The sequence below is a fragment of the Giraffa tippelskirchi genome, chromosome 1, assembly GCF_054371585.1.
Source record: "Giraffa tippelskirchi isolate mGirTip1 chromosome 1, T2T-mGirTip1v1.2.pri, whole genome shotgun sequence".
In the NCBI taxonomy this organism is placed as follows: domain Eukaryota; kingdom Metazoa; phylum Chordata; class Mammalia; order Artiodactyla; family Giraffidae; genus Giraffa; species Giraffa tippelskirchi.
The window spans coordinates 75,078,207-75,103,206 of NC_137275.1; the positions used below are offsets into that span (position 1 = coordinate 75,078,207).

The following is a 25,000-nucleotide window of genomic DNA, read 5'->3' on the forward strand; positions in this document are numbered from 1 at the left end:
CTTTTACCATCACTTTTAGCAACCATGCTAAAACAAAAATTCTAGAATTACTAAATGAAAACAAAAATGTGAAATAGAAAAATGTTACATACAGTCTTGGAAGCAAAGAAATTGACGGTTATTTTAATTCTTTTAATTTGCTCTCAATCTAGGCACAAGATATTTCCAATAACTACAATTTAACTCATACTTAACTCAGAACAAAAAAGTCTAAAACACTGAAGAGTGATCTACATACAGTATGTAAGTTTACTTAACTGAGTAAACTCAGCACACATCTTCCTTCATGTGGATAAGGAAAGTGGACAAAAATACAGATACCACCCCCAAATACTCCTGAATGTCCACGTGAATAGTTAGGAATTTAACTTAACAAATCTCCCCACACCTCCTAACAAGGAAAAACAAAGTCACACAGACATCTCCTCCAAACCAGGAGGGCAGAGGCCTCTCCTGGGCCCTGGCAGCGTCCACCGAGACAGAGGCGGCCTGTACTCACACAGATGGCGAGAGCTCCAGCCCCCATCTCGCCTGGCAAATCTGACGAAGTCTGGATGAAACGATCAAAACAACAACAAAACACTAAAATTCCATTTGGTCGATATGCTCTGATGTAAAACACAGCTCCAGATCCAGAGGTCCCACGGAGAGCCGAGGGCAGCTCCTAACATTTTCTGAAGTGTGGGTTTGCTTCTGATTTGGCTAAATCCACATGGCTGAGAGGACTGCCTGGAGTTGAAATCTGATCCGCAGCTTCTAGGACTGGTGAACTGACGAAGTCACGTGACCTAGGTCTTAAGTCGCTGACATCTTTTTCTTAAACCTGACTTGTTAGATGCCACACACAGGCTTCTTCAGTTCAGAAAACACCAATTACCTTAACAGGTGGTGTTCATTTATTAACGGACTTAACTAAGTGCAGAAAGCAAAGGTACATTTGCTTCCATCGATACTCATCTCTAAGAAAAATGCACCTATTTACACTCAGGTTTAAATCTGAAGGCATATTCCTCACTTTTCTAAGGCAGAATCAGTTAAATTTTATCAAAATTTTCTTCCTTCCACCTTTATTCTGTCAGCATTGTTCCAAATGAAAACGCTCTACTTTATTTATGTTACATACTGCTTCTAGTTTCAGATTATCTTACATACACTGGTGATAAACAGAGACAATGTGTTTCTAGACATCCACAATTCAACATATATGATTTACGGTCTGGAAAATTAGCCTCTAGCTGACTTTTCCAGAATTTTCTACCCCATATGCCACGTCATTAGAAAACCTCATTTGACAATTTCCAAATATTTGAGCAGATAGGTAAAATATCCATTTCACACAAGCCAAAAGGAAACGGTACTTTTTTTTGAGTTACTGCTTTTCTGTCAAATCTTTTTAACTGGCACATTTAAGAGAATGGTAACAAATATTACATGGGAAGTTTCAGCTGACCCAACTTTAAAAGACTTAAATTGCCCCCAACTACAATACATATTAATATTTAATCTTAAGGGGAGGAGGTGGGAGGAAAAGGGAAAAATGAAATCAGGTCCCATTACAATACTTTTCTCCAAATATAGTATTCTTTGTTTAACTGCAGCCAACCAAGAGTACCTGCAGAGGAGCCAAGATAGCAAATCGTATTAAGCAATCCGCACGACTTGACCGAATATGTTTTATTTCCATAGGTGCACATGTAACACTGCACAGATTCTACTTTCACAAGGTAGAAAAACACAATCACAAGGCCATACAAGGGAATGGCAGTGGGAAAATGGACAGAATCCTCTCTATTACAAAGAATACATTTTTTTTCACTTCTACATTAATCTAGATTTTAATCACTCTGCTTCCCATTCAACCATTAGAAAACTAGGCTGATTACTAAAGAAAATCGCTAACATAAACTTTTTCTAACACAAAATTTGTCTTCTTTTTCTGATTATATAAATATTGCTGGTCCATGGTGAAAAATAAAATTAGGTCATCTCAAGGCCCATCATCCAATGTTACCCAATCAATATGCATTACCTACACTGGGCCAGGCGCTATATACCTTACCGACAGGTATGTACCTTTTCTCCTAGATCATCCAATGGGAGGAGGGAGGAGTAAGTAAAGAAACTTTTTGATTAATAAATGTAGAGATGCTAATAAAGAAGCCAAGATGTAGCAAAAGAATAACAGAGGACACCCAGAAACATTTAACATATTTACTTCCAGGATCTTTCCTATGCTTTTTTAAAAATGTTATTTAAATTCAATTCCTGATCATTTTAAATCCTAATATTTTTACTTAACATCTCATCAGATCCCATATTGTTAACACTATAAACTATTTTAATCATGCATAATACTACATTCTGTATATATAACCATTTAGTCACTTTCCCCAAAATGTTTTTAGACATTTATATGGTTTCCAATTTTATGTGTGTATGATTTTAAATAATGCTTTGTTCTCAATCTGATTTTTCTTTCTAGAAAGGCTCCTGAAAATGAAATTTCTGGATCACAGAGAATATGAACATGTATCAAGGCTCCTGACGCACACTGGCTCTGGCAGTTTATATTCTTCAACTTACCCTAGCCAAGGTCTGAATATTTTATAAAGTATTTCCTAATTTAGTGAAAATGATTTCTCACTTTCAAACTTACATTTCTTTTTTATCATAACATTAAAGATATGAGAAATCCTTATTAGTCATTTGTACTTTTTATTCTGTGAACTGTCTTTGATCTATTTTGTTTACCAAATTTGCCAGGTGCTATGCTATGCTAACAATTTTGGACGCTTATCATATGGTTTGACTATATATATCGACTTGGAATTATTTCAAAGTATGGTAAAAGATGTGGAGTACGCAATGGCACCCCACTCTAGTCCTCTTGCCTGGAAAATCCCATGGATTGAGGAGCCTGGTAGGCTGCAGTCCATGGGGTCGCGAAGAGTCGGACACGACTGAGCGACTTCACTTTCACTTTTCACTTTCATGCATTGGAAAAGGAAATGGCAACCCACTCCAGTGTTCTTGCCTGGAGAATCCCAGGGACAGGGGAGCCTGGTAGGCTGCCATCTATGGGGTCGCACAGAGTCAGACACGACTGAAGCGACTTGGCAGCAGCAGCGGCATGGTAAAAGATGAGGATCTAGATTGATGTTTTATTTTCATATAACTACTATGGCCCAGACTGTTAACTCTCTCCAGTATATAATCTCTCTTTCTGATAATATTGGAGCTCTTTCTCCCCCTGAGTTGTGGCTGAGCCCACAGTTACCCAGCTGGAGACTACATTTCCTAACCATTCACACAAGTAGACAGGGCCAAGTGATCAGATCTGCATTAACAGAACGTGTACGAATAGATTATGTGCACCTTCTGTGTCCTGTGCTTAATAGGATATCCCTTGCCTCACATTTACTCTCCCTCCCATTCATCACAAATACCCTCCCCTTCATCACAAATCCCCTCCCCTTCATCACAAGCTGGGATGAAGATGCACCAGAAACCTAGCTTCAACCATTGAGAAGACGGACAATGTCCCAGAATATGACAGAGTAACTTGATGAAACAAACCCTAGACCTCTGAATGACATTGAGGAGTACAACGTTCTTATAAGACTAGACCAAATAAAATTTATATGGGGATGAAATAAGACTCCCGGTAAGATACTATATTTGAAGTTCCTATATGTGACTATGCTGCTGCTGCTAAGTCACTTCAGTCGTGTCCGACTCTGTGTGACCCCATAGACTATACATGTACGTATATAAAACAAGTTTGTCTTTAGCCTAACTCATATACTCAACAAAAGTACTCAGCCCCATTTATTGGGCAAATTTTTCATTTCTCGCTTGTGATACTATGTATACTGTATATTAAATTCATAAATATACACACACATATACATGCACATACTAGGGTATATTTTTCAGGCTAGTATATCTAGTTTTTTTATCCTAGTTCTATATCACTTTTATAATATTTGAATAATTTAACTTTATAATTGATTTAAATATCAAACAAAAATAACATTTTTTCATTCTCCATCTCTTTCACAATTACTGCTCTTCTTCCAACTTTTAATGATGAATTTCAAAAGCATTCTGTAATATCAGATCAAATTCGAGAATCAAAAATTATACTTTCTGTTATTGTTTCTAATAAGTATATGTTTATCTTTTTTCTATTTTTGGATAATACTATAGAAGGATGATGTAAGGAGGGAAAAAAATTTAGTCCTAATTTCCATAACTTCTTAATTACGATTATAAAGTTAAATTAGTACTGTGATAACAAATTTTTATCCTTATTTTTCTGCGCTGACTAGATATCATTTGTTAAAAGAAACCCTGAATAGGCCATTTAACAAAAAGCACCAGAAGACTCTCTTGACTACAAAGTTTGTTTCTTCGTGGACTATATCTGTTATTATAGCCTGAAATATTACTATTTTCCTGACCCTCAAATGAATGAAAGCAATAGTAGAGTTCAATTAATTCCAGAAAGCTCTGTGAGCTGTCATATATGTATATTCCTGATTGTTGATTTATAAAGAACTTAAGATACACAAGCCACAGTCAAGAGATTTGCTTATATGAATTACTGATTCTCCCTAGAAAAGGATAGAGGGATTTTTTAAAGTGCTTTACTGAAGAGTCTGCTCTGGTTGGCTAACTCCATGACTACTTCCAAAAATGCTGAAAAGGCATGGCCAGGACAAAAGATGTCCTATTTTCAAGAAGATCTCTGGGTACCCTGGAGAAAGATGTCAAGGTTATTTCACAATGGATGGTCAGGCCCCATGGACACTGTCATTTAAGTCACCCTTTGACCTGGGAAGATTCATGGAGGAAGTTAAAAGGACAAGGTCATCCTCCAGCCTCCAAAAAACCTAAAAAAATGATTTGAAGCCAATCGCTGTAACGTCAGATGGCAGAGCTAACAGATATCAAAGGGCACAATCTCTTTACCGGGAGTAGATATAACAGATGCCAGAAGAAGAGCAGTAGCCTGTAGACACAGCACCATTAGCTGTGTAGCAGGGACCAGCAAATATCAGGGCAGCGTGTGGTGGTAGGTGGCAACTGTAGCATGAAGCACCGGTGGCCCATTAGAAATGGGACAGTGGAGGCTTTTGGGGCCCAAAAAGACTCCAAGCTGGAGTCTTTACTCCAGCCCCTGCCCTATCCCAACTATTTCTCAATGAGATGCCCAACCTGGCCGAGAATCAATGACATTCAGCTAGACAGGATATCAGAAGTCAGCCAGTCAGCAGCTATTTAGTATTTATATACTCTCTGTCAGACAGAAGGGCTCAGATATTTTGGTGTTTGGATCCCTCACAGTGGATGTACTTGTTCTATATCAGGGTCAGCAAACTAGCCTCGGTGCCAAATACAGTTGCGTTGTTGTTGTTGTTTAGTTGCTAAATTGTGTCCAACTCTCTTGTGACCCCTGCCCAGCTCCTATCCATGGGATTTCCCAGGCAAGAATACTGGAGTGGGTTGCCATTTCCTTCTTCAGGTGATTGAACCTGTGTCTCCTGAGTCTGCTGCACTGGAGGTGGATTCTTTACCACTGAGCCACCAGGGAAACCCTGCCAAATGCAGCTACTGTAGACCAAATCTGGTCACATGCATCTGTTTACATATGCATATGGATACTCTGGCAGTAGCAGTACCATAGCAGAACTGAGTAGCTGCAACACAGACAGAACACATGACCCAAAATCTAAAATATTTACATATGACCCTTTATAAAGTTCACTGACCCTTGCTCATTACTGGGCATTAGAGTACTCATATACCTATTGAAAGACTAGTCTATGGACTCTGGTTCCTTAGAAACAGTAGGAATGAAGTCTTTATTGAGTGTGTTAATCTGCTTTGTGACAACAGCTACATTATGTGGGATCAGACCAATTGAACCTTCTCCTATGTATTTTCTGAAAGGTTTCCCTGAAAAAGGACCAGTTTAAAGCTGATGATCTTCTCTCTGTTCTAAATTTGGATGCATTCCCATTCCACTTCAGGAGAAAAAAAATTACCATGGTCCAAGGACAAGATTGATCACTTTGTAGCCAGGGAAACCAATAACCAAAATAACTAATCTAAATCTGTTCAACTGGTAACCTGCTTCAGTAAACTGACTGGTTCTTTAAGCCAATCCATCACTTCTGGCCAACAAAGAAAGTTCTAATAAACATGCCTCTGAGGGCCAACCAATCAATAAACACCTTATTGGAATAACCACTCTCCTTCAGATGATGCCAACACACCGCAAAACTGCACCAATTCTATTTCCACACTTCTTTATTTTTTTTTAATTTTAAATTAGTTTATCTATTTTTTAACTTTAAAATATTGTATTTGTTTTGCCATACACTGACATGAATCCACCATGGGTGTACATGTTTTCCCCTTCCAGAACCCCCCTCCCACCTCCCTCCCCATCCCGTCCCTCCGGGTCATCCCGGTGCACCAGCCCCGAGTACCCTGTATCATGCATCGAACCTGGACTGGCAATTCGTTTCACATATGATAATTTACATGCTTCAATGCCATTCTCCCATATCATCCTGCCCTCGCCCTCTCCCATAGAGTCCATAATACTGTTCTATTGATCTGTGTCTCTTTTGATGTCTGGAAAAGGCAATGGCACCCCACTCCAGTACTCTTGCCTGGAAAATCTCACATACAGGGTTATCTTTACCGATTAACTAAATACCATATATATGTGTTAGTATACTGTATTGGTGTTTTTCTTTCTGGCTTACTTCACTCTGTATAATAGGCTCCAGTTTCATTCACCTCATTAGAACTGATTTGAATGTATTCTTTTTAATGGCTGAGTAATATTCCATTGTGTATATGTACCACAGCTTCCTTATCCATTCATCTGCTGATGGACATCTAGGTTGCTTCCATGTCCTGGCTATTATAAACAGTGCTGCGATGAACACTGGGGTACACATGTCTCTTTCAATTCTGGTTTCCTCGGTGTGTATGCCCAGCAGTGGGATTGCTGGGTCATATGGCAGTTCTATTCCCAGTTTTTTGAGGAATCTCCACACTGTTCTCCATAGTGGCTGTACTAGTTTGCGTTCCCACCAACAGTGTAAGAGGGTTTCCTTTTCTCCACACCCTCTCCAGCATTTATTGCTTGTAGACTTTTGGATAGCAGCCATTCTGACGGGCGTGAAACGGTACCTCATTGTGGTTTTGATTTGCATTTCTCTGATAATGAGTGAAGTTGAGCATCTTTTCATGTGTTTGTTAGCCATCTGTATGTCTTCTTTGGAGAAGTGTCTGTTTAGTTCTTTGGCCCACTTTTTGATTGGGTCATTTATTTTTCTGGAATTGAGCTGCAGGAGTTGCTTGTATATTTTTGAGATTAATTCTTTGTCCGTTGCTTCGTTTGCTATGATTTTCTCCCATTCTGAAAGCTGTCTTTTCACCTTGCTTATAGTTCCCTTTGTTGTGCAGAAGCTTTTAATTTTAATTAGGTCCCATTTGTTTGTGGGTCATTCTTTCAGCTGCATTGTATGATCTGCATTTCTAGTACTTCCTCTATAGCTTCCTACTGCCCCTTCTTCTAGTCCTATTTATAGCTCTGTTTCAACTCTCAGCATGCCTCTTGGCTGAGGCTAGACAGCTTGACATCATTTCCTTCTTGCCTGGAAGCCAAAGCAGATCCACCACACCAATCTCCACAGCAGGAGAAAATCAGGGCCCAGCCCACTATGAAGTTGACAAGAGGGCTGATTTGGGAACAGGAAGCACTAGATATCTATGGTAATCCTCCAAGCCTCAGGCCTGGGAAGCAAGAGAATAGTCACATTTTATTTATTTATTTTAATTGAGGAATAGATGATTTACAACATTATATGTTTCAAGTGTACAACAAAATGATTCACAACTCTAAAGGTTATACTCCATTTATAGTTACTATGAAATATCAGCTATATTTCCTGCGTTGTACAATATATCCTCATAGCTTATTTAATACTCAACTTTTTGGAAAAGTTTTACTTTCCCAATAAATTTGTTAAAGCCATAACTTTTCAATTTCACAAGCACTTATATACAATGCACGATGTGTACCTTATTAATAGTCTAGGAATTATGGCTAAGAAGATGTACAGGAAATGGTGTATTACTTGAACTATGAAGTATATGTAAAAGTATTTAGGGCGTCAATTGCACAGTTTGTGAAGGTATTCTGCTTGACCATTTTGTATCACTTCCATAGCGATTTGAAAGGCCATGGACCTGTACATGGGTGAGCACTACTATTACTAGCAATCACCATGTGTGTGAGCGCTCAGTTGCTCAGTTGTGTCCAACTCTCTGCGACCCCACGGACTGTAGTTCGCCAGGCTGCTCCACCCATAGGATTATCCAGGCACTCAATACCTACTGTTTGTCATTCTGCCAGCTTCAGTTTACAACTATCTCACGGGCCCTGAAGGCACTTGAGTCTTAATCCTTCAATTACCAAATATAATACACTAAATTGTATAATCAAATTTGAAATGTGAGCACTTAGTCTTTGAGAAAAGTCTAAAATCGGAAGACAGAAAAAGACGGGATGGACGAAAGTGACTGGAGCTAGACCATCAAGAAGGCAGGTGCTGAGCTGACTTATACAGAGGTCACCGACTAGGACGGAAGGGGAAAGAGAGGGCATCTAACGTGGGTCTGTGTGACGAGCGGGGAAACTGACACTAACCGGAAAAGCAAGGGGTCTTAAATAGCAAAGAAACATTGGCTTGACCTCAAACAATGAGAAACTACTCTGAGTTCTTAAGTAGAATGAACAGCTTGAGTAAACTGGTGCCATGCTGTGGTGCTGTGCTTAGCTGCTCAGTCATGTCAGACTCTCTGTGACCCCACGGACTGTAGCCCACCAGGCTCCTCTGTCCATGGGGATTCTCCAGGCAAGAATACCGGAGTGGGTTGCCATGTCCTCCTTCAGGGGATCTTCCCAATCCAGGGATCGAACCCAGATCTCCTGCAGGTGGATTCTTTACCATCAGAGCCACCAGGGAAGCCCAACTAGTGTCGTACTCACCTGCAAATCTGATGAGAAGGTGCTAGGATAGGAAGGAGACTCCTTACAGATAAATGGACTTTTAATAATAATAATCCAGCTGAGATGAACAGGTCTTGAATTCATGTAGTAAAGGATAAGTCACGTGAATTTTGTAGAAAGAATTCTTAAGATGGATAATTGACTTAAGAGGCAAAAAAGATATCATCCTAGTCAAGAGAGGCATGAAAAATGATTTTAAAGTTTTGTTTTCCAGGACACTGGAGCAGTGCCCAATAACGTGGGTACTCCAGTTTGCCTGGGAGAGTTTCAATTTACGTTTGTTGACTTAATGTAATTATTAATAGGGTCCCCTTTTACTCTTAAAAGTGCTCTGGGAAAGCTGAGGCTAACGGAGGTACCAGCAAAGGCTACCGCCAGGGTACCAGAAGGATCCTCTCCCGGAGGGTCCTAAGAACCCAGACTCACCAAAGTCTGTCTTGCACTGGAAAAGATCTTTTCACTCCCCTCTGCACTAACACCAGGGCAAGGTCCTATGGGCCAGTTCATGAAATGGGAATTAAAGAGGGCTTTGTTGACCACCCCAGCACACTCTATCTACCGGGGGACTTTCTGGACTACTACAGTCTTAAGTAGCAATAAGAAAAAACTGTCTGTCCATGAAGGGGGTTTTCTTTTCTTCCTCTCATGTGCTGAATTTTCTTTCATCATCCCCATGCACTGAAAATAATGTGAGTCACTGCCAGTGTTGATTCAATCTTCAAATTGGCAGTATAAATCCAGAACCACAAGAAACTTGAGGCTTTCTGTCTCTCTTCAAAAGTAATTTTGAATTCTTTCTCACCTTTGGTTTAAGTAACTGTATTAGTGAAGCGATTATACCTTTGGCCTCAGAAGATTTAAAGAAATAAAAATTTTAGCTTGGTGTTTTAAAGTAAATTTGACTTAATATTTTAAAAATGGTCCTAAAAATCATTGGCCTAGTTGGGACTATTTGTCATACAGTGACCCTACTAAGAGGAGATATTAATTAGCTGGCAAACAACATGTTTGAACAGAAAGTTGCATTTGATTTCAGATATACTCCAGAAGTCAGCACGAAGCAGGAAAAAATTTCAGTAGGAAATGTACAGTAGGATCATTTTCATAAACATGTCAAAGGTTGCTTCAGCCTCCTCTGGCTTCTTTTAATCCCTCCAAAGAAAATCTCCACAGCCTATTTATTCTACCTCTTAAAAGTTTTTCAAATCAATTTCCTCTCTGTTCCCATGATCATTTTAAAAATTTAAATATTTTAAATGTGGATCTCATCAGTATCTCTCTGGTACAACTACATCCCTATATTTCTGAAACAGGTTTGACTGTGTTCCTTTCCTGGTTCTTCTTTTTAGGCCTAAGCACTCCACAGATGGGGTTCAAGGGTTCTGTGCCCATCCATCTAATTGTATTTGGATTCTGAGTGTGTGCACAGCGAAGTGAGCATCCAATATTTTTAACTTTTATAAGAATAAAAAATGCAGGCCCACAGATGAAATTCCAAACTCCTTAACACAACTTCAAGGTTTTTCAAAATTAAATTCTCAGTCATTTCCAACTCTTTGTGACCCCATGGACTATAGCCTTGCCAGTCTCCTCTGTCCATGGAATTCTCCAGGCAAGAATACTGGAGTGGATTGCCATTTCCTTTTTTTTCAATTGCCATTTTTCTTTTTTAACTCGCTATTGCTATTATATACCTTAAACTCTAGACTACTGATCATGGTAGGCTGGATAATAACCACCCAAACATGTTCACATCCTAATACCCATTGTGAATATGTAAACTTGCATGGCAAAAGGATTTTGCAGATGTAATTAAATTAAGGATCTTGAGATGGGGAAGATTATCCTGCATCACCTAATCTCAAGGTAGTAGTAGTAGTGTTAGTCACTCAGTCGTGTCCAACTCTTTGCAACCCCATGGACTGTAGCCCACCAGGCTCCTCTGTCTGTGGAATTCTCCAGGCCAGAATAGTGGAGTGGGTTGCCATGCCCTTCTCCAGAGGATCCCCACCCAGGGATTGTACCTGAGTCTCCCACACTATGGGCAGATTCTTTACTACTGTGACACCTCTAATAACATGAGTCATTATAAGACGACAGGAGGGTCAGAGCTGGAGGAACTGTACTCAGACTTGAAGGTACTGGCTTATAGAGAGAGGAAGAGGCCATAGCCAATGAAGGAAGGTGGCCTCTAGAGGGACAGGAGTGACCTTGATTTTAACCGTGTGAAACTGACTGCAGACCTCTGACCTTTTGAACAGTAAATAAAATTGTTAAGTCACTAAACTAGTGGTAATTTGTCATAGCAGCAATAGGAAGCAAATACACTGTTGCCCAGGAATTAAGTAAGGCTTATATTTTCCTACTTCAGAACCTTTGTTCACCAGATCCTGTATTCAGCAGAATGTCCTTGTCTCTTCTTTCCACTTGGGGAAGAAACACACTTCAGTGTCTGGCACCAGTGTCATCAGCATTCCTGATGAAAGTTATCCCTTTGGTGGATCTATGTCTGATTTAAACCACTAGTATAATATTTACACATGGCATTGCTCTTGTTTGCAAACCTATTTTTCTAGATTGAGAACTCCTTGAGGGATAGGGCATTATCTTATTCAATTTCCTGGTAAGTTTCATAACACAAATATTTATTTGCACAATTAATGTATTAAAATGTAGTGAAATCTTGGGTTGCCCCTGCAAGTGCTCTGGTATCATTTAAAAGTTAAAAGAAATAGGGATTACATGAGAGTCATCAGACAAAGAACTAAAAAGTGTGAACATGAATACAGCTTCTAAGGGATTTCAGAGAAAAAAGTTCAGAGATCAGAAGGAGGAAAAAAGAGTCAAGAATAATAAATATGTGATGAAGTAAACAGGTAGTTAAAAGGTACAAACTTCCAGTTGTGAGATAAGTAAGTCCTAGGGATGTAATATATAGCATGACAACTTTAGTTAATAATATTGTTGTATATTTGAAAGCTTCTAGAGAGTAGATCTTAAAAGTCCTCATCACAAGAAAAAAAAAATGCAACTATGTGAGGTAATGATGTAACTCAACTTACTGTGGTGATCATTTGACAATATACCCCTATATCAAGTCATCAAGCTGTGTGCTTTAAACTTACACAATGTTTACATCATTTATATTTCAAGACCACTGGAAAAATAGTACTTATATTTTTATAAGAAATTAGAACATAAAATTATATTCTATAATTATATCTGCAAGCATATAAAATCTCCAACAGAAGAAACAAGGAGTACAGTGCTTATGGAAAATATGTTTGTGGCCTTTAATAACTGAGTTCCTCATCTTCAATCTTGATCAAGAAGATTCCACTGAATTTTTCAACTCTTAACCCTCAAGTTAAAATCCTTAAAGCAGTTGCTTCTGATTTTTTAAAAATAAGAATTTAGTTACCCACTACTACCACTAAGTCACTTCAGTCGTGTTCAACTCTGTGCGACCCCACAGACGACAGCCCACTAGGCTCCCCCATCCCTGGGATTTTCCAGGCAAGAGTACCAGAGTGGGGTGCCATTGCCTTCTCCGACATTTTTTATTAAAAATGTTTTAAAATATATGACCTGTAGCCAGCCCAGTACCTAATTCATTGTGAGACTGTAATAAATAATATGGTTTAAACAAATATTTTTAAAAATCCAGAAAAGCAAAAAAATAAATCATGAGCTAATAAGAAAATATTAACTGAATAATAATTCCCAGAACTAGAATTAAAAGTTGTTTTAACTTGTGAGGGGGTATAGGAAACAATCACTAATGTTTGTTTATTGCCAAAGTCTTTCACATATGCTCTCATTTAGTTACTGCAACAATTCCAAAATACAGGTAATATTCATGTTTATCAAATGAGAGACTGAAGATCAACAAAGGTTCAGACTTACACAGCCAACAATGGACAAAGCTACGTTTCAAAACCAGACTTCTCTGAGATTAGTGTTCTCACAAATGCAATAAATTACAATCAGTAAATCCCTTTTTAGAACACATCTGATTTCCAGCTGTGACAAGACTGAGAGTAAAGGTGTATTATGAACATCATTGCTAATTTCAAGGAATAAACAGTAAACCAATATTCCAACTGAGAAATACTAAAGCAAAAGAGATTTAAAAGAAATTACTAAGCACATTTACCTGTATTATCTCATTCAATCAACATAAAAAAAAGCATAGGATGCAAATGCCATCATTCCTATTTTATAATTAAAAAATATTTGAAACTCAGAAATCAAATTACTTGCCCAACCACTGCTGGAAAGATGTACAAACAGAATCGAAACTCAAAATGTCACTTATTTATTTAACAATAAAGTAATTACTAAGAAAACATCATTGCAAACAGTGGACTTTTTATGGATATAATTTATAATTGTAAAGCATTAAAATGCATGAATATGCTAGACTATTATGGACTGTTAGGAAAGATGGAAAGAGCATTACTATAAGATTATTGCACATTCATGTGGCAGCTAACTGTTCAGTAGGAATATCTCACATTACTATAGCTCTATTTGTTTGTTTTGGCTTCCTGGGTGGTTTAGAGGTAAAGAATCTATCTGCCAATGCAGGAGATGCTGGTTCGATCCCTGGGTTGAGAAGATCCTTTGGAGAAGGAAATGGCAACCCACTCTGGTATTTTTGCCTGGGAAATCCCATGGACAGAGGAGCCCGGCGGGTTACAGTCGACGCAGAATAGTGAGACACAACTTAGTGACTAAAATAACCACAACAAAGAATTTAATCACTATTTACAGATACAAACTGCTATTAAATCACCACTTTATATATAACAGTGTGTGTTCCCGTTCACTGGAATATGGTAAAATGCCCAGTGGACTTCCCAGGTGGCACTAGTGATAAAAAAAAAAAAAAAAAAAACACCTGCCAATGCAGAAGACTTAAGAGATGTGGGTAAATCCCTGGGTTGGGAAGATCCCCTGGAGGAGGAAATGGCAACTCACTCCAGTATTCTTGCCTGGAGAATCCCATGGACAAAAGAGCCTGGCGGGCTATAGTCCATGGGGTCACAAAGAGTTGGACACAATTTAGTGACTGAGCACAAAATGCCTAGTGGTCAAGCAATTAACTGCTGTAGCCTGAGATAAATCACTGCAGATGGTGACTGCAGCCATGAAATTAAAAGATGCTTGCTCCCTGGAAGGAAAGTTATGACCAACCTAGACAGCATATTAAAAAGCAGAGACATTACTTCCAACAAAGGTCCATCTAGTCAAAGCTATGGTTTTTCCAGTAGTCATGTATGGATGTGAGAGTTGGACTATAAAGAAAGCTGCGTGCCAAAGAATTGATGCTTTTAAACTGTGGTGTTGGAGAAGACTTGAGAGTCTCTTGGACTGCAAGGAGATCAAACCAGTCCATCCTAAGGGAGATGAGTCCTGAATATTCATTGGAAGGACTGATGTTGAAGATGAAACTCCAATACTTTGGCCACCTGATGCGAAGAGCTGACTCATTGGAAAAGACCCTGATGCTGGGAAAGATTGAAGGCAGGACAAGAAGGGAATGACAGAGGATGAGATGGTTGGATGGCATCACCACCTAGATGGACATGAGTTTGAGTAAGCTCTGGGAGTTGGTGATGGACAGGGGAGCCTGGCGTGCTGCAGTCCATGGGGTTGCAAAGAGTTGGACATGACTGAGCAACTGAACTGAACTGAGAAAAATCAATTTCATAGTCATGTGCAAAGACTCTCAAAATATGCAAAAGGGAAAGAATCCTTCAACTCAAAAGTAAAAAGATAAAAAGTGTAAGGAAGGAAGGGAGGGAGGCTGGAAAGAAAGTTGGTTAGTTGAAGTCTCAATCCTGCATATGAAAGTTACGTCAGAAAAAACTACCTAAAAACTTGCTCTTTAGGGACTGTAGCAATAATAAATTACAGTCATCTACTGGTTACAAAAAAAAAAAAAAATTCCAACAACTTCAGAACAAGGTCAGTGCAAAATAATGCCTGTGTTATGGTAACAGAGATTATTGTTAAATTTATCAGCCAGTTTCTTTTTAACATGACTGGAAACAAACTCCCAACTGAAGTGAGAAACTTTAAAAGTCCAGTCAGCATTATGATGATAGATTTAATAAATCCATAATTTTTTTCTAAAAGAAGCAATCATGTAATTGCACATCAATTCAGCACACTGTTGACAGGGGCTTTCCAGATTGTTAGCTAGTTCCACTATTACATCCCCAAAGGCAAAGAACACAATGTAGAAGATAAAGAAAAAGGGGGAAAGAGAAATTTGTGAGATCTACAAGCATCATTATAAAGAGAAAAGGGTAGGGAAAAATATATACATATATATAGACACACATATATATATAAATTGATATATGTGAATACACACCCCTATGAAACAAAGCAAAAAAGGAAAAATGTGAAAAGCCAAGGAAAAGAGATATTTATCACCTACCACCACCTTTCAGAATTTTAGTGTCAGGGTTTAAGTTGAGAGATAAAATAAATACAAACAGGAAGGGCACAGTTAGACTCCACCACTATTTTACAAAGGAGAAAAAGATAATAATAAAGTATATTTCAAACATATTTCCAAAAGGATGACTCTTTGAAGACTGTCAATTGCACCATACCCACATCTTATTAATATATGTTTACCATACCCTTCAGATATCAGGCTAAAAATCTGCCCAAAACATAGTATATGCTCTGATTTATTCAATAGGATTAAATCAAAGAAAGGAAATGTGCAACTGTTTAGATTCATGAAATGAGAATTTTCATGAATAGTAGTATTGCGAATCCCCTTATAATGACAACCATAGATATACAATCCACTCTTGCAGATATTTTACAATATCATTATATGTGTATGAATTAATTTGGCCTTTTGCACTGTTGCTGTCTTTTAGTTTCTTTCAAAGTCTCTTTTCTTAAGAAGTTGAGAGAGTGCAAGTATTACCTTCTAGTCAAATGATTTAAGAAATAATAAAATCACAGCTAGTATTTATACTTAGTGCTTTAGTGCAGAGAATGATACTTTGCAATTTCTATTTCAGTTCATCCTTACAACAAAACCAAAGTCAGTATGATTTTTAGTCTTATTTTCCATATGTGAAAGAACATATCAGAGAAGGCAATGGCACCCCACTCCAGTACTCTTGCCTGGAAAATCCCATGGATGGAAGAGCCTGGTAGGCTGCAAGCCATGGAGTCGCTAAGGGTCGGACATGACTGAGCGACTTCACTTTCACTTTTCACTTTCATGCATTGGAGAAGGAAATGGCAACCCACTCCAGTGTTCTTGCCTGGAGAGTCCCAGGGACAGGGGAGCCTGGTGGGCTGCTGTCTATGGGGTCGCACAGAGTCAGACACTACTGAAGCGACTTAGCAGCAGCAGCAGCTGGAGATTCCAGGACTGGTAGGTGGCAGACCAGAAACTGTTTCCAGAACACATAAGGTTTACCACTAAGATGTACTGTCTTTCTGATCTCTTAACTTTATTGTTTACATGCTTCTAAAACAAAGTGTAGAAGAACTAAAGAGCCTCTTGATGAAAGCGAAAGAGGAGAGTGAAAAAGTTGGCTTAAAGCTCAACGTTCAGAAAACTAAGATCATGGCATCTGGTCCCATCACTTCATGGGAAATAGATGGGGAAACAGTGGAAATAGTGTCAGACTTTATTTTTGGGGGCTCCAAAATCACTGCTGATGGTGATTGCAGCCATGAAATTAAAAGACGCTTACTCCTTGGAAGGAAGGTTACGGCCAACCTAGATAGCATATTTAAAAGCAGAGACATTACTTTGCCGACAAAAGTCCGTCTAGTCAAAGCTATGGTTTTTCCAGTGGTCATGTATGGATGTGAGAGTTGGATGGTGAAGAAAGCTGAGCACCGCATAATTGATGCTTTTGAACTGTGGTGTTGGAGAAGACTCTTGAGAGTCCCTTGGACTACAAGGAGATCCAATCAATCCATCCTAAAGGAGATGATCAATCCTGGGTGTTCATTGGAAGGACTGATGTTGAAGCTGAAACTCCAATACTTTGGCCACCTCATGCGAAGAGTTGACTCACTGGAAAAGACCCTAATGCTGGGTAGGATTGGGGGCAGGAGGAGAAGGGGACGACAAAGGATGAGATGGTTGGATGCCATCACTGTCTTGATGGACGTGGGTTTGGGTAAACTCCGAGAGTTGGTGATGGACAGGGAGGCCTGGCGTGCTGCAATTCACGGGGTTGCAAAGAGTTGGACACGACTGAGCGACTGAACTGAACTGAAAACAATGTTTGAGATAACTGTAATATAGAAAAAGAGTTACCACTAAAACATTAAAACTAAAAAGAACACAACGAATGAATAAGAGAAAGAAAAATACCAGAAATTCAAAAGGAGTTAGCTATAGCAATTTAGCACAAACCAAAGCTCAGAGATTTGTTCAAGTCAATGCTGAAATGGACCTATCTAGTTCTTGTGTCAGATAAAAGGAATCCTGATTTCATCCAGAAGTCACAATTTTTTCTTCTGACTAGATGGCCAGAATTTATCACAAGAATCCTTAAGTGACTGCATATCATGAGAAGTATTGTCCACATCAGTTGGGCTAAATACAGAGACGTTCCTCAGCAAGTTCTCTATGTCTCCCCTCTAGGAAAGCCAGGCTTCCTTGGTAGCTCAGCTAGTAAAGAATCCACCTGCAATGCAGGAGATTAAGGTTTGATTCTTAGGTCAGGAAGATCCCCTGGAGAAGGGATAGGCTACCCACTCCAGTATTCATGGGCTTCCCTGGGGGCTCAGATGGTAAAGAATCCACCTGCAATGCTGGAGACCTGGGTTTGATTCCTGGGTTGGGAAGATCCCCCAGAGAAGGGCATGGCAACCCACTCCAGTATTCTTGCCTGGAGGATCCCATTGACAGAGGAGCATGGTGGGCTATAGTCCATGGACTCACAAAGAGTCAGACATTACTGAGGGACTAAGAAAAGCCAGGAAAGCCAGTGGAAGAACAGTAAATTGTAATACTTTAAACTTATTATTGTAACTCTATTATGATTTAACTAAAACCTGAACTAAGGATCTGAATAGACGGCGCTGCAAAAAAAGATACGCAACTGGTAAATAAGCCCATCAAGTGATGCTCCAATGAGCCATCAGGGAAATACAAGGCAAAACCACAACCAGATACCACTTTACACCTGCTGGAATGCTGTGAACAGAAAAGACAGTAACAAGTGTTGGTGAAACGTGGAGACACCAGAGCCTGCTGTGGTCTGACTGTCCACGTCCCTTCAAAATTCCTACACTGAAATCCTAATGCCCAATATGACAGCCTGAGGTGGCAAGACCTTTGGGGTGTGCTTAGGTTGTGAGGGTGGAGCCTTCATTAAGAGGTTCTAATAGAAGAGACCCACAGAGATCCCCCACCCCTTCCACCAAGTGGTGACATGACAAGAAGGGATCTATCAACCAGAAAGTCGGTCCTAACCAGCCATCAGGCCAAATCTGCTGGCACCATGGTTCGAGACCTCTCAGCCTCCAGAACTGTGAGAAATAACTTTCTGTTGTGTATAAGCTACCTGATCTGTGGTATTTTGTTATAGCAGTCTGAATAAGATTGAGTCCTCACATACTATAAGATGGTGAATTGCTTTAGAAAATAGCTCCTCAAAGGGTTATACATAAAGTTACCACATGAACTAGCAACTCCAATCTGTGGTACACCTCAGAGGAATGAATACATATGTGCACACAAAAACTTGTACTTGGATGTTCACAACAGCATTATTCATAATAGTCAAACAGTGGAAACAACCGAAATGCCCATCAACTGATAGATAGATGAAACATAGTATATCCGTATAACAATTATTTAGTAATAAATTGATGTAGTGATGCATGCTACAACAGGATTAAACTTGCAAACATTTGGTTAAATGAAAAGAAGCCAGTCACAAAGGACACATACTGTATGATTCCATTTATATGAAATACCTAGAATAGGCAAATCCATAAAGACGAGTGGTTGCCAAGGGCTGAGGAAGAGGACAGAGGGATGGAGGGAAAGGGGGTATTCTTTTTGGGTGATAAAAACTTCTAGAATTGATCAAAACTGAGTTTCATGAACACCATCACGAGGCATTAATAACTATCATCTTCAAGCATAAGGGAGTCTCATAAGGTTGAACTACAATGACTACCCAGTTGCTTCGCGGATAGCTTCACGGTTGAACAAATTAATAATTATTATTTAAACTTTTTTGAATCTTGGAGCCTTTCAGTATGTGTTGAAAGCTTTGAACAAGGTAAGTATGGTGTTACCCTGAGGAATGTAATTAATTTCATAGACATTAGAGAAGAATTCTCCATGACTGCAGTCAAACAAGACAAAAACAAGATCACTCTTTAATCCTGCCTGAACAGGAAATCTAACCAGGAAAGAAGAGGAAAGCAATGTTACCACAAAAATGACCAAATACCCTCCTCCCCAGGTTAGCAAGAGTGACTATTGCTTCTTCTCCAAGGACTCTAGCCAGTTCCTCTGGGTTCTGGAGTAAAAATTAAGATGCCTAATAGCCAAATTGTCTCTGCTTTCTAACAGCATCCTTCCAAGAACAGACACTGCACTTCCTTTAAACCTCTCTAAAAATCACCTTACCCAAATCCTATAATAAGCTCTAACTGACTCCCTCTTTTCTGAGACTCTCTGAGCAGTAGTAAGCCCAACTGCACAAAGATGTGTTTCTGATGGTATCTGGTTGATTAGAACCAACAATATCTCAAATACTTATAATGTGTTAATAAACACATGTATACAATTTTATGTACGTTATAACTTCAAATTCTTACTGAAATGTGCATATACATACACACATTACATGTATAATAATTACATTGATGAAAGAGGATGGATACACACCAAAATATTAAGTGTAGTTATTTCTGAATATTGGTATGACCGTTTCCCTTTTTGTTTTCCTGTATTTTATATTTTCCTTCAAATATTGCATATAATTTAAGAAGGCAGGACGGGAAGAGAAAAGAAAAACTCTCCCAAAAGAATATGTTTTAAGAGAGGAATCTCATTCACAATGGTTGTCAATGCATAATAAGGCTTTCAATCTTTAGCCTATTACAATCACTTGTGATGCTCACTGAAAATAAGGATTCCTGAGCTTCATCCTCGGAGTGGGCGCCAGAATCTATAAGCCACACTCCAGGTGACTCTCATCCATAAGGTCTGAGGAACCTTGAAAAACTCAGCTTTGGGGACAAACTAGAACTTGAAAGATGTACAGATTAACAGAAGAAGGAGAAGACTTTGGAGGCTAAAGAAGAAGAATGAGGAGCCTGAAACCATGAAGCTTTGTTTGCCATGGAGAGGGACAGGGAGGCACCGGAGGCTCTCAATAAACCTGATTTGATCCACCTGACAGAACTGTGGGCTCCTTTAGAGAACAGCTGGACACTGGGCAAGTTTGGAACAGAAGGTGGGCAGTATGTAATTTCACTCAAATTCCCCACCCACATTGTTGACATCAATCAGCAATTCACTGGTTCTTCAATTTATATCCACACATTTTCCTAACTTTTAACATTTCCACCAGCAATTTTCCCTCTTCTGACCCTATTAAATCTTTTCTACCCTCCCAGGAACTCATTTTCTTATCTGTGCCTATACTGCCAATCAGCTGAAAAATCTACTGCCAGCCAACAAAGAAACATGGAAAACAAAATTAAGTTAAAAGCCCCTTGAAAGTGAAAGCCGCTCAGTCATGTCCAACTCTTTGTGACCCCATGGCCTATACAGTCTATGGAATTCTCTAGGCCAGAATACTGGAGTGGGTAGCCTTTCCTTTCTCCAAGAGATCTTGCCAACCCAGGGATCGAACTCAGGTGTCCCACATTGCAGGCGGATTCTTTACCAGCTGAGTCACAAGGGAAGCCCCAAAAGCCTACTGAGCATCTATATAACACAAGAGTATAAGTCACCTTTCAATATCATAACCTTTTCTTTTTTTTAAGGAAAAGGACTTTCCAATGAGCAATCTGACCTCACACTTGTGTCAAGAAATTTAAGTGGGAAAGTGTTCCCACCTTTAACTATTTAAAATAAAACTTTTATAATAAAAATGAATAAGCTTTTGTCTACAATATACAGTAAAATAACTTTACAGCTAAAAGAGACTTCAAAGTACAAAGTTTCATTTTATTGATGACTGTTCCTTCTCCAGTGAGGACTCTAGCCTGTTCCTCTGGCTTCTAGGGTAAAAATGAAGATGCCTAATAGCCCAATTGCCTCTGCTTTCTAACAGCACCCAAACAAGAACAAACCCTTCACTTTCTTTAAACCTCTCTAAAAATCACCTTACCCAAATCCTATAATAAGTTCCACCTGACTCCCAGCTTGAGCTTGTTTCACAGCAACTTAGCACTAAAACACAGCCCCAAATTAATTTTTAGCTGAAAATTCCCCTTAATGTTTTATGTCCCTTAAAATAGGTAACAGTACATTTTTTTGGAAAGTGATACATTTCCCATTGGCAGTAAAATTTTCAATTAACAGAGAAATACTACTTGATATTAAATAAGTTTAGTACATATGGAATGATGTTAACATGTCCTCGTCCTAAGCTTACTGGAGTAGTTAATTTCAGGTATCAAACAAAAACTTCCAAGCATATAAGGTTAGTGATGAACTAAATGGAAACCTAAAATGCAGTTCCTATAAAATCAAGAATTTACTCTAGAGGTTTCCTATTCTACTGCAATACTATTATGCATAAAGAATAAATTTAGGGCTTGTAAATGGTCAGAAACATAAGCCACTTTCAGGTGATTTGGAGTAGTTTTAAGAAAACCCACATTCCATAAACCAAATACTGTGTCTGATGAACTCAGTTGCAGACTTAGAAGTACTCGCAAGCAAGAATGCCTTTTTGGTAGGTTATTGTCAAAAGTTTCATTTTAATAAACTGAGACTTTAATTTTTCAAAAAAAAAACCCCACAAGTATACTTTCCTCTTTTCATGTGTTTGAGTTAATACTTCAATTGTGATAGTGTGGGCAGAACACGCTTCAAAGTCAGATTAATCTCTATTCAACAACTTAAAATTGATACAGTCGTACACTTCTTTAGGCTTTGCATCCTTGTACATAAAACAGAGGTAACACAAGCTTTACTATTAGAAGGATTTAAGAGAGACTGCATATATGCAGAAGGAAAGAAATACTGGTGGCAAAATTCCACAAAGAGTGAAGTGTCTTTTGATTAGGGCAAGGGACAACTGGAAAACAGATACAGAATATAAAATTGCTCTGTGTAATAAAGGAAGAAGAATTGTGAGATTTCACAGGTGGCTGAGAGAGAAGGACAGAAGGGACCCTGAGACAGAAAGACGCTGGAGAGAAAAGGGAAGGACGACACAGCAAGACAGAGGAAGGCTGTGACACCCAACGGAAAGAACCGTCAGTAAGAAGTTCCCTGTGGCCAGCCAGTGTCTCAATAAAACAAGGCTAACATGCATTCTATTTTAAGGTCTCCCTAATCTTGTACTCTAATGTACTGATGTATCTGCTGCAATTAGTGACCCTCCTCCCCTCAACAAAAAGGAACAAGTCTGTTAGATGAAAAAAATCTTGTCTAAAGCTGTCTTGGGCAGACAACGGTCTCCTACGAAGCAGTGTTTTGAGGAAAACAAGAAATGTGTGCTATGTTCCAAATTTGATGAAAAGGGAACAGCTATAAGATATAAAACACCAGCAAGCTGGAGAATTCAGCAGAAACAGAGAAGATCGAAGCGGTGTCTGGAAGGACATGAAACCCCAGAAACAGAGGGGGATAGAGGTAAGACACAAAGTTCATTTTATTTAAATATTATGGGACCAGTAGGCTGTGAGGGGGGAAAACTAGGCTAACTTCTGGCTACATGTAACGTCAGCTCCCTTCCCTTCTGAGGAACGAATAACGTTTCATACCTCAGATACACCTGTTTTCACGCTTTTTATAACTATCACTGGAGAAGGAAATGGCAACCCACTCCAGTATTCTTCCCTGGAGAATCCCATGGACAGAGAAGCCTGGCAGGCTACAGTCTAGTCCATGGGGTTGCAAGAATTGGACACAACTTAGCGACTAAAACACCACTACCACAACTATCACAGAAAAGAGGCATACTTGTAAAAATGATACAAAATTAGCACGAAGTTTCACTTTATCCAATGTAGTGGACCAAGACTGACTGGTTGAAGTGGGGAGGGGGAGGAAAAGCAGACATTTGTCAAAAACCACTTACAACTTCAATGTAACTAGGAGATCAAAGATTCTCCAACACGTCAGATGGGGCAAAGCTGTGATTTTGAGGAAGGAAAATGAGCAGTTTGGGCGAGGAAGTCAGACAGTTAGAAGCCTTAAAATTATCTCCGCAGTAAGACTGCTCAGGTCAGTTCCCTTTTGAAACATTCTAGCAGCAATGGCACCCCACTCCAGTACTCTTGCCTGGAAAATCCCATGGATGGAGGAGCCTGGTAGGCTACAGTCCATGGGGTCGCTAAGAGTCGGACACTACTGAGCGACTTCCCTTTCACTTTTCCCTTTCATGCACTGGAGAAGGAAATGGCAACCCACTCCAGTATTCTTGCCTGGAGAATCCCAGGGACGGCGGAGCCTGGTGGGCTGCCGTCTATGGGGTCGCACAGAGTCGGACACGACTGAAGCGACTTAGCAGCAGTAGCAGCAGCAAAGTGCCCTTTGCAAATAAATGACAAATTACTATGCTACTTTATGTTAACGAAAAGGGTTAGACATTCATGTTCAGAAATTCTAGAGGCTTAACTAAAAGACTCCTGCATTTTTTTTCAAATTGTACAAAAAAAGAGTAATAAAGGACAGACTACAGGCGTGCCCGGGTAAACAGGTGCCGCAGGACGGCGTAGCTGCTCGCTTCTCTAGGGAAGGCTTCAGGCCCTGCGGGGAAGCGAGTCGGGCAACGCCGGCAAGGCACGGTCCCTCGCAGCTGTTATAAGGGCACAGGTGCCGGCAATTGCTCCATTCAAAACGCCCAAATAGAAACGTACTGTATCTCGGATCCAAACTAACCAAAGGAGTCTTTGTTAAATTGCAACTCCCTTACTACTACCTAGAAGCAGAGAGAGTGAAGGGAGCGGCATGAAATTCACAAGGGAGCTTCCCACAGTCTCTCGCGTCTCCCGGGTTCCGTCAGCTTCGCACAGGGTCGCTTCTACAGAGACTGAGACTTCACCCACGAGCAACCCAGCAGGAAGGAGACCCGATACTCAGTTTTACCGCCCTCGGCGGCGCCCCCACCTCTCCGGGGCTCGCTCGGATGAATGTTGCAGAGCTCAGCCCTACGTCCTCGCCTGACCCCTTTCTCCACGGGGAGCCAGCCTCCTTGCCTTCGGCCAGCAGCCGCGTCCGCCCGCTCATACCTTGACTGGGGATTCTTGCTCCGGCTCGTCCGGTCCTGGCAGGCGGGCTGGGGACTCCCGGGAGTCTGCGCTGCGAGGCGCGGACGCCCGGGCCGCTATTTGTAAACACGCTCCACGTGCGCTCTCCCTGCCCCATTCGCATCCCGCTCAAGGCACCCGAGGCGGCGCAGCTTTCCTGCAAGCCCTCCGAGGGTGCGATTTTTATTCCCCGTGAGAGTGGGGGGAAGCCTCGCCCACAGAGCCGGGACACTGGAGAAAGGGTTAAGACAAGGTGAGCTTGCACCGCTCCCTGCTGGCGAGCGAAGCAGTCTGCAAGTTGGAGCAGCCGGGGCCTTAGCAGAACCCACGCGGCGCCCAGAGACTCCAAGGAAGCCGGGCCCGCCTCCTCCTGCCCGCTCGCCCGAGACCCCGCCCCCGGGCCGCGCGCGCTCGCCCGCGCAGGCCCCGCCCCCTCGCCGACAC

At 40.3% G+C, this 25,000-nt stretch overlaps 1 protein-coding gene across 8 annotated transcripts in view; it reads right to left on the reverse strand.

Moving 5' to 3' along the window:
• FAM13A (family with sequence similarity 13 member A) overlaps positions 1 to 24,975 on the reverse strand; it is a 321,134-nt gene extending 296,159 nt beyond the window's left edge. For 4 of the 8 annotated variants that reach the window (XM_081594254.1, XM_081594225.1, XM_081594243.1 and 1 more), the window contains exon 1: positions 500 to 743. In XM_081594254.1, the coding sequence (XP_081450380.1) occupies positions 500 to 526 (27 nt within the window). In that variant the 5' untranslated portion in view covers positions 527 to 743. Of the gene's footprint in view, positions 1 to 499; positions 744 to 24,538 lie in introns of those variants that run through there. The other 4 variants (XM_081594264.1, XM_081594235.1, XM_081594207.1 and 1 more) reach the window with 2 other exon arrangements.
• Between the last annotated feature and the right edge of the window lie 25 nt (positions 24,976 to 25,000).